Source organism: Nomascus leucogenys, chromosome 3 (assembly GCF_006542625.1).
Source record: "Nomascus leucogenys isolate Asia chromosome 3, Asia_NLE_v1, whole genome shotgun sequence".
Classification (NCBI taxonomy): domain Eukaryota; kingdom Metazoa; phylum Chordata; class Mammalia; order Primates; family Hylobatidae; genus Nomascus; species Nomascus leucogenys.
Genome location: NC_044383.1, coordinates 69499281 through 69510232, shown reverse-complemented (window position 1 = coordinate 69510232; position 10952 = coordinate 69499281). Strand labels below are relative to the sequence as shown.

The 10952-nt window shown below is 43.1% G+C and overlaps 1 protein-coding gene across 1 annotated transcript; it reads left to right on the top strand.

Moving 5' to 3' along the window:
• Window positions 1–4003: 4003 nt before the first annotated feature.
• On the top strand, window positions 4004–4897 carry LOC100602735 (zinc finger protein OZF-like). The gene has a single exon (XM_030802860.1). The coding sequence runs from the start codon at window positions 4019–4021 to the stop codon at window positions 4895–4897; it is 879 nt and encodes a 292-aa protein (XP_030658720.1). The 5' UTR covers window positions 4004–4018.
• Window positions 4898–10952: the final 6055 nt, after the last annotated feature.

Sequence of the window (10952 nt, the reverse complement as noted above, 5' to 3'; positions counted from 1 at the left end):
TCATCCTATCCGAAATTGAAACTACTGCTTCCCTTTTTTTCCATAGCACTTAAAGCTTTTTTTTTTTTTTTTTGAGATGGAGTCTCACTTTGTCACCCAGCCTGGAGTGCATTGGTGTGATCTCAGCCCGCTGCAACCTCCACCTCCCGGGTTCAAGCAGTTCTCCTGCCTCAGCTGGAATTACCTGTAGCTGGAACTACCTGTAGCTGGAATTACAGGCACCCGCCACCATGCCCAGCTAATTGTTTTTTTTTTTTTGTATTTTTAGTAGAGACAGGATTTCAGCATGTTGGCCAGGCTGGTCTTGAACTCCTTACCTCAGGTGATCCGCCCACCTCAGCCTCCCAAAGTGTTGGTCTTCATTACAGGCGTGACCCACCGCACCCAGCCCCGGCTGATTTTTCTATTTTTAGTAGAGACAGGGTTTCACCATGTTGGCCAGGCTGATCTCGAACTCCTGACCTCAAGTGATCTTCCTGCCTCGGTCTCCCAAAGTGTTGGGATTAGAGGCATGAGCCACTGTGCCCGGACTACTTTTTAACAAACCATCTCTATTCTTATATCATGTCCACTAGAATGTAAACTTGATGAAAGCAGGGGATATTGTCAATTTACTTCAATACTATTTATCCCTAGAGCCTAGAACTGTACCATGCACATGGTAAGGAACAAGTATTTGTTGAATGAATATTTTGAGCAGCTGTTCTCAGACTTTTTGGTCTCAGAAACTCTTTACTTTTTTTTTTTTTCTGTAGAGATGGGGACTCACTATATTGTCCAGCCTGGTCTTGAATTCCTGGGCTCAAGTGGTTTTCCCACCTTGGCCTCCCAAAGTGTTGGGATTACAGATGTGAGCCACTGTGTCCAGCCTTGTTCTCTCTTTCTGAAAACATTTATAACCTCCGTATTTTCTGTGTTGAAATGTCACGGTAATGTGTCTAGGTATGGGTCTGATTCTTACTCAAGTGGGCCCTTCGACTTAGAGTAGAGGCAGTTTTTTTGTTCTTTGAATATTTCCTCTAATGAGTTTTCTTCTTTTTTTGGAACTTCTTTTACTCAGCTTTTAGGTTTCCTTGGTGTATCCTCTGAATTTGCCATTGAAACTTCTACCTTGAATTGACACTTGTCATTTATGATCCTATTTTATCCGCCAAGTGAGCACCCAGCCATGCCTGAGTTTGCTGGGGCGAGGCAAGGTGACTCGTTATTGATGAATATGGATATGCTCTATCTTTTTTCCCCCCCTCTCTGACAATCTTAATTTCTAAGGGAACTTTTCTTTCCATTTTTTGCTTACAAAAACCCTGACAGTCTTTCACAAAATATCTTCTACCTATTCCTGATTGGTTTTAGTGTTGTTTGCTGGGCCTTGCCTTTATTTCCTCATAGTTTTTTGCTCTTGATTTTGATGTCTTTCATGTTAGTGGGGTTAGTGGAATATTTGTTAACCGCTCACTAAAAGGCGATCATAAGCTCTTTTGTGCCTGGGTGCTTGTATCCTTCAGTGGCTGAAAAGGGAAATGCTTAGTGAACCATTGGTCTCCGTCTTGCAGAAGGATTATATTGTCTGACTCCAGTGAACTCAGCCATGGCCAAGTCCTTTGTTTTAGCCAATGAAATATGAATACAAGTGACAATTATCATCTTCGAAGGGCATCTTAATGAGGTTTTGTTTGGTTGGTTTGTTTTGTTTTTGCGACAGTCCCGCTGTGTCACCCAGGCTGGAGCTGGAGTGCAGTGGCATGATCTCAGGTCACTGCAACCTCTGCCTCTCAGGTTCATGCGATTCTCATGCCTCAGCCTCCCAAACAGCTGGGACTACGGGTGCGCACCACCACACCAGGCTAATTTATTGTATTTTTAGTAGAGATGGGGGTCCGCCATGTTGGCCAGGTTGTTAATGAAGTTTATTGTGGGCCTTTCAGTTTCTCCAGAGAAGGATCCTCTTGTATCCTGCCTGTAGGTATATATACCTGGTTGCCAGCATCTTTTTTTTTTTTTGGAGACGGAGTCTCGCTCTGTCACCCAGGCTGGAGTGCAATGGCATGATCTCTGCTCACTGCAAGCTTCACCTCCTGGGTTCATGCCATTCTCCTGGCTTAGCCTCCCGAGTAGCTGGGACTACAGGTGCCCGCCACCATGCCTGCCTAATTTTTTGTATTTTTAGTAGAGATGGGGCTTCACTGTGTTAGCCCAGGATGGTCTCGATCTCCTGACCTCGTGATCTGCCCACCTCGGCCTCCCAAAGTGCCGGGATTACAAGCGTGAGCCACTGTGCCTAGCCAGCCAGCATCTTTTGTCTTCAACTGCAGAATGGTGCTGCAGGTCTTACCATATATGTGGGTTTAATCTCTGATTTCCGTATAGCAGCTTATTCCTGTCATCTCATTTGCTGAATGCCCCTGAGCTCTAATTAAAATTCTGCAGGGGATAAACTTCCATTTCATATGAAGGTGTGGCCAGTCCTTTGTTCTCATGACTGGACAGTGTGTGTTCAACTGTTCCTTACATTTTTTTTTCAGCCACCATCCTTTATTCCTTTTGAATAAGGGAATTTGTACCACTTTCCACTTTCTTATCATTTTAATGGGGTTTTGGGAGGAAGCACTTGTTGGTTGATCTATTCCTTTTCTTAGAAAGATGAGCATTATTTAGCCAGGTGTGGTGGCGCACACCTGTAATCCCAGTTACTCAGGAGGCTGAGGCAGGAGAATTGCTTGAACCCAGGAGGCGGAGGTTGCAGTGAGCCAAGATCACACCACTGCACTCCAGCCTGGATAACCAGTGAAATTCCATCTCAGAAAAAAAAAAAAGAAAGAAATATGAACATTATTTTTCTTCCTTAGCATCCCAGGTAGACTTTCTAATTTTTATGTAGTTATCTTTTTCTTCTATTTGGCAATTCTTCATTATTTGTTATACAACTTGCTGAATTCTGAAATGCAAAGATTATTTTTCAAGAGTACGCTCAGATTTGTGGACCCAGGAATGTTAATTTTCTACCTACATCGCTTCAAGTAGGGTTCCCTTCTCATAATTTAGTTGGAAGCAGTAATAATATAGATTATTTTTATATTGGGAGATGGGCTACCAGAGTTAATCTCAAAAAATTTTATTGCTAGTAATGGAAAAATTAACAAATAAAAGTGATAGTAATATAAAGGTAAGATGAAGGGCTTACCATATGGCAGCCATGGTTCTGGGCACTTTATGAATTAACTCCTTTGTGCTATGGTTCTTTGCACTCCATTTTAGAAGAAGCCTGAGAAGATGATGCACAGATAGAGAGGCACCAGGACTTGGGAGGCACATTGATCCATCTCCAGGAAAGACTGAGAAAAAGCATTGAATATAAGAAAAAATACTTCCTCTGTTCTCAGATCTTATTTGTTTTAAGGCCACACCTTTTTGAAGTTTTGAGTTTGAAACACAACCTGGACTGAAATCATGAGGGAGGTTGTGTAGGAAAGAATCATCAAGGGACTTAGTTGGGAGCTTCTCTACCACAGCTTACTCCTTATGGTATTAACCCCCTTTAAGTGTAAATGCCTTTGGTTTAAAAGGTTTGTACCTCATCTGTTACCAGAGTGTTCATACTGGAGAGAAACCCTATGAATTTACTGAATGTGGGGGAACTGTTACTCACATGTTGCATTGTGTCAAGCGTGGAAGTCATGCTGAAGAGAAACGCTGTGCTTCTAAGGGGTATTGACAAGCCTTTAGCTAGATGACAACCTCACTGAGAAGCAGAAAATTCATGCTGGAGAGAAACCAGTGAAGGTAGCAATACTTCATTGAATATTAGAAAATTTTTCTGGAGAGAAAGCATTGAATGTACTGAGTATGATAATATTTCCTCTCAAACCTTATCCCTTACTCTGCATTTGGGAGATCATACACAGAGAAGCCTTATAAATGTAAGAGATGTGGAAATATCTTCAGCCAAAAGTAAATCCTCACTCATCAGGAAATTTTTACTGGAGAGAAACCCTGTGAATGTGGGAAAGCTTCCATTCAGATGTCACACCTCAGCCAGCAGAGAATTTACAGTGGGGAAAACCCCTTTGCCTGTGAGGTATGTGGGAAAGTCTTCAGCCACAAGTCAAACCTCACTGAGCATGAGCATTTTCACACGAGAGAGAAACCTTTTGAATGTAATGAGTGTGGAAAAGGCTTTAGCCAAAAGCAGTATGTCATTAAACATCAGAACACCCATACCAGCGAGAAGCTTTTCGAATGTAATGAATGTGGAAAATCCTTTAGTCAGAAGGAAAACCTCCTTACGCACCAGAAAATTCACACTGGAGAAAAACCTTTTGAGTGTAAAGATTGCGGGAAAGCTTTCATTCAGAAGTCAAACCTCATCAGACACCAGAGAACTCACACAGGAGAGAAGCCCTTTGTATGTAAGGAGTGTGGAAAAACCTTCAGTGGCAAATCCAACCTTACTGAGCATGAGAAAATCCATATTGGAGAGAAGCCTTTTAAATGTAGTGAACGTGGAACAGCCTTTGGCCAGAAGAAGTACCTCATAAAACATCAGAACATTCACACTGGAGAGAAACCCTATGAATGTAACGAAAGTGGAAAAGCCTTCTCTCAGCGAACATCACTTATTGTACATGTGAGGATTCATTCAGGTGATAAACCTTACAAATGCAATGTTTGTGGGAAAGCCTTCTCTCAGAGCTCATCTCTCACTGTGCACGTGAGAAGCCATGCAGGGGAGAAGCCCTATGGTTGTAATGAATGTGGGAAAGCTTTCTCTCAGTTCTCAACCCTTGCTCTGCATTTGAGAATACACACAGGTAAGAAGCCTTATCAGTGCAGTGAATGTGGGAAAGCTTTCAGCCAGAAGTCACACCACATTAGACACCAGAAAACTCAGGCTCACTAAAAACCCCAGGAATGCCTTGAAAGCGGGAAAGCTTTCATTAGAAATTTGCACCTCATCATGCCCCAGAAATAATCCTTCTGAAGCAAAGCACCACGAATGAGGTTAACTTTGACAAGTATTAAAAACTTAAGGGACACCAGAAAATTTGTACTGAAGAGAGAGACATGCGTATGATTAAAAGCCTGTGTCCCACAGAGAAACCTGCAGCAGAGATAATGGTGAAAGTTTAGGCACATTTTCACTAAAAATGGGAACAGAAAATGGAGGCCTGTTTTTTATTGCTACCACCATAGATCTGGAGATCTTCACCGGTAACAAGAAAAATAAGTTGTAAATACTGGAAAGGAACAGACAAAAACAGATGACATGGTCATCTACAACTAATATTAAGACTCCTGTGGTATTGATTCTACCGAGCAGAAGAGATTTCAAAAAAAGACCTACGCATTTATTAGAATTTGGAATACGATGCAAGCGGCATCAGGAAGTGAGGAAATAATGGAACTATTTTTTTTAAGTGGAGGTAGTTTGTTCTCCAAGGGGGAAAAGTAGACCATGAACTATACATAAAAGTGAATCCAGAGATTAAAAACAGAAATATGGAAAAGCTATATACTAAAATGCATACGACCTTGGGAATAGGGAAACATTCCTTGGAACAATTTGAGAAATACTTAGCAGTTCTGCTTGTGAGTATGAATGCTCAGGAAATATGCGCTAGGATATTTAATGTGGCTTGATTTGTAGTAGCCAAAAATTAGAAACAACTGAGACAGCCCATCACGAACAATATGGGAAATTCTTATGTAATACTATATATCTGTAAAATGCAACATAAGAAATCCACATGTATTAACAGAAAGATCCCAAAATTGTTGAGGGGGGATCAAGTTGCAGAATGATACAGATAGTACAATGACTTTTTGTAAATTTGAATTAAAAGTTTCCTCACGAAACTCAGTACTATCTATTGGTAATGGATGCATATTTGTATGTGCATGTTTTTGAAATGGATTGGAAGGATACAGACCAAACTCTTGATAGTGGTCACCTGTGAAGAGTGGAGAAGGGAAAGTAATGAGTGTGGGAGGTGGGATGGGTATTGGTTAAAGGGGACTTCAGCTTTTTATATGAACATCCACTTCTCTTTCAAAAGACTTCAAGTAAATATAAGAAGATACTGATCGATTCTGGATTGTGGTATAGAGATATCTTGTCTTTTTTTTGTACTTTTCTGTATTTTTAAAATTTCTCAAAATAGGAATGGGTGTGAGGATGGGAATGCTATATCTGTGGAAGTCATGTTATACTGGATTCATTTCCAATGAAATAGTAAACATTTTGTAGAACATATTTCTAAAATCTTATCACAGATGAATGGATGGACTTGCTCTCTACGTAATATGAAATTAATCGATTTTATTAAAATTTAAAAGGACAGCACAATCCAAATCTGTTTTAATTATTTTAACATGGTATACACACCATATCGGGTCCCCAGCTCCCCCCAGCTGCATGGCAGGAGGTGAGTGGCAGGTGAGCGAGCATTGCCACCTGAGCTCCACCTCCTGCCAGATCAGCGGTGGCATTAGATTCTCATAGGAGCGCGAACCCTATTGGGACCCGTGCTTGTGAGGAATCTAGGTTGTGCGCCTCTTATGAGAATGTAATGCCTGATGATCTGAGGTGGAGCAGTTTCATCCTGAAAACATCCCATCCCCATTCCTCTACCCCCACAAACCATCCACGGAAAAATTGTCTTCCATGAAACAGGTCCCTGGTACCAAAAAGGTTGGGGACCGCTGCACTATATGATCTCTGTCTTCATATTTCTAACATTTTGCAGAATGAGCTTAGAAAACTTTAACTTTTTCTTTTCTTTTCTTTTCTTTTTTTTTTTTTTGAGACGGAGTCTCGCTCTATCACCCAGGCTGGAGTGCAGTGGCGTGATCTCGGCTCACTGCAAGCTCCGCCTCCCGGGTTCACGCCATTCTCCTGCCTCAGCCTCTCCGAGTAGCTGGGACTACAGGCGCCCGCCACCAAGCCCGGCTAATTTTTTGTATTTTTAGTAGAGACAGGGTTTCACCATGGTCTCGATCTCCTGACCTCGTGATCCACCCGCCTCGGCCTCCCAAAGTGCTGGGATTACAAGCGTGAGCCACCGCACCCGGCCTAACTTTTTCTTAAACATACATACGCAGGCTTCATATAATTGGTCTTTTTCAGTTAGGCTGATTTTGGAATGTCAGTTTTCCTCTCCTGCATATTTCCATGGGAAACATGTGAATTAAATATTAAATTTTTGATAATATCTTTTTTTTTTTCCCGTCTTGCTCTGTTGCCCAGGCCAGAATACCATGGCAGGATCTTGGCTCACTGCAATCTCCTCTGCCTACTGGGCTCAAGCCGTCCTCCCACCTCAGCCTCCCAAGTAGCTGGGACTACCGGCACGCACCACTGTGCTGTGCTAATTAAAAAAAAAAAAAAAAAAAAAAGTAGCGATGGGGTCTCCGTATATTGCCCAGGTTAGTCTGAAACTCCTGGGTTGAAGTGATTCTCCATGGCCTGCTCAAGTGCTGCCATTACAGGTATGAGTCACCATGCCTGGCTAATTTTATTTTTAAGACAAAACAACTTCCCATAACTTCCACAGTTCAGTGCATTAGATGCCAACACCTGCGTGTCTGTCTTAACCTGCGAGCTCTGTCACTCCTCCTGCTGCTGTTACAGAGAGAGAATGGGACGGGTATGAGAAAAATGGCTCAGACCCTAGACAGAGTTCTATTTTGTAAACCAGCCCTTCCTGAAAATTTTTTTATTCTTTCATCACATTATAATACAAAGAATATTATTAAAGGTTTTCTTGAATAATGGTGAATGTCAATAATACACAGCATTTGAGCTTGATTTTGAAACCTTAAAGAAAAGCCTCCTTAAATGGCACTGCATCACTCTTATCTTTTAGCCTTTTTGGAGGAATTAGATACTTAAATGTCTAAATGAATCTGTCCTTTCTAATATGATGTACCCCATCTTTTTCTCTGCTTTCCCTGTTTGCAAATATATTTCACATTTTAAGGTGTTGTCTTTATGATACAGTTGGCCCTCTGTATCCATGGGCTCTGCATCCATTAATCAACGAACCCTGGATGGAAAGTGTTTAAAATACACAGCAATTTTAAAAATATAAATGTTAATATACAACTATTTGGATAGCATTTACATTTTATTAGGTATTATGACTAATCTAGAGATGATTCTAGCTGGGCATGTGGCACACATCTGTAGTCCTAGCCACTTGGGAGGGTGAGCTGGGAGGATCGCTTGAGCCCAGGAATTTGAGGCTGCAGTCAGCCATGATTGCACCACTGTATTGCAGCCCGGGTGACAGAGACCCTGTTGAAAACAAACAAACAAGGCCGGGCGCGGTGGCTCACGCCTGTAATCTTAGCACTTTGGGAGGCCGAGGCGGGCAGATCATGAGGTCAGGAGATCGAGACCATCCTGGCTAACACGGTGAAACCCTGTTTCTACTAAAAGTACAAAAAATGAGCCGGGCGTGGTGGCGGGTGCCTGTAGTCCCAGCTATTCGGGAGGCTGAGGCAGGAGAATGGCCTGAACCCGGGAGGCGGAGCTTGCAGTGAGCCGAGATTGTGCCACTGTACTCCAGCCTGGGCTACAGAGCAAGACTCCATCTCAAAAAAAAAAAAAAAAAAAAAAGAAAGAAAACAAACAAAACCAGGAGGAAAAACACAAGGATGGAGACATAGATCAGTGGGAAGAGAATTGAGAGCCCACAAATGCTATGGGTTGAATGTCCCAACCAAAACTCATGTTGAAATTTAATTGCCATGGTAATGGCATGAAAGATTGAGACCCTTAAAATGGCCATGAAGGGGCTGGGCGTGGTGGCTCACACCTGTAATCTCAGCACTCTGGGAAGCCAAGGCGGCTGGATCGCCTGAGGTCACGAGTTCAATACCAGCCTGGCCAACATAGCGAAACCCCGTCTCTACTAAAATTACAAAAATTAGCCAGGTGTAGTGGCCCACACCTGTAATCCCAGCTACTTGGGAGGCTGAGGCAGGAGAATTGCTCCAATCCAGAAGGCAGAGGTTTGCAGTGAGCCAAGATCATGCCACTGCACTCCAGCCTGGGAGACGGAATGAGACTGCATCACAAAAAAAAAAAAAGAAAAAAAGATGTCCATGAAGTCTCCACTTTCATGAGTAGGACTAGTGTCATGATAAAAGGGCAAGTTTTTTTTTTTTTTTTTTTTTTTTTTTTTTTTTGAGACAGAGTCTCGCTGTCTCCCAGGCTGGAGTGCAGTGGCGCGGTCTCGGCTCACTGCAGGCTCCGCCCCCCGGGGGGTTCCCGCCATTCTCCTGCCTCAGCCTCCGGAGTAGCTGGGACTACAGGCGCTCGCCACGTCGCCCGGCTAATTTTTTTGTATTTTTAGTAGAGACGGGGTTTCACTGTGTTAGCCAGGATGGTCTCGATCTCCTGACCTCGTGATCCGTAAAAGGGCAAGTTTTGTCCCCACTTGCTCTCTCTTGTCCTTCCTCCGTGGGATAACATAACAAGAAGGCCCTTGCCGGATGTCAGTCTCTCAATTGTGGACTTCCCAGCCTCCAGAACTGTGTACCAATATGTTCCTGTTCGTTATACGTTAACCAGACTCAGGTATTCTGTTATACCAACACAAATCAATTGATACACTGTGGGCAACTGATTTTCTACTAGAATGCCGAACTTACTTAATGTAGGAAAGAATAATTCCCTTAAAAAATGATGTTGGGGGCAGTGGCTCACGCCTGTAATCCCAGCACTTTGGGAGGCCAAGGCGGGCAGATCACAAGGTCAGGAGTTCGAGACCAGCCTGGCCAGCATGGCAAAACCCCTCCTCTACTAAAAATACAAAAATTAGCCAGGTGTGGTAGCGGGGGCCAGTAATCCCAGCTACTTGGGAGGTTAAGGCAGGAGAATCGCTTGAAGCCAGGAGGCAGAGGTTGCAGAGGGCCGAGATCATGCCATTGAACTCCAGCCTGGGTGACAAGAGCAAGACTCTGCATTAAAAAAAAAAAAAAAAACTGTTGGGGCCATGCACAGTGGCTCACGCCTGTAATCCCAGTACTTTTTGAAGCTGAGGTGGGTGGATCACCTGAGGTCAGGAGTTAAAAATAAGCCTGGCCAACATGGTGAACCCCTGTCTACTAAAAATACAAAAACTTAGCTGGGCATGGTGCAGGATGCCTATCATCCCAGTACTTTGGGAGGTTGAGCTAGAAGAATCGCTTGAACCCAGGAGGTGGAGGTTGCAGTGAACTGAGATTGTGCCACTGCACTCCAGCCTGGGAAGAACGGTCAAAAAAAAAGAAGCTGGGACAATTGAAGTATAAAGATGAATTTGGACTCTTGCTTCACACCATATACAAAAATTAACTCAAAATTGTCCAAAGACATAAAAATAAGAGATAAACTCTTAGAAGAAAACACAGGAACATAGGAGTAAATCTTCATGACCTTACATTTGGCAATGATTTTGTAAATATAATGCCAAAAGTATAAGCAGAAACAACAAAAGCGGAAAAATTGGATTTTGTCGACATTTAAAACTTTGTGTATCAGACACTATCAAGAAACTGAAATTGAGGCCGGGCGCGGTGGCTCATGCTTCTAATCCCAGCACTTTGGGAGGCCGAGGTGGGCGGATCACGAGGTCAGGAGATCAAGACCACGGTGAAACCCCGTCTCTACTAAAAATACAAAAAATTAGCTGGGCGTGGTGGCAGGTGCCTGTAGTCCCAGCTACTCGGAGAGGCTGAGGCAGGAGAATGGCGTGAACCCGGGAGGCGGAGCTTGCAGTGAGCCGAGATCACGCCACTGCACTCCAGCCTGGGTGACAGAGTGAGACTCCGTCTCAAAAAAAAAAAAAAAAAAAAAAAAAAGAAACTAAAATTGAACATACAGAATGGGAGAATATATTTAGAAATCATCCATCTGGGCCAGGCACGCTGGCCCACAACTGTAATCCCAGCACATTGGGAGGCCGAGG

What these genes read in the sequence shown, in the direction of transcription:
- LOC100602735 (XM_030802860.1), top strand. Translation starts at nt 4,019, where the DNA reads ATGTCACACCTCAGCCAGCAGAGAATTTACAGTGGGGAAAACCCCTTT.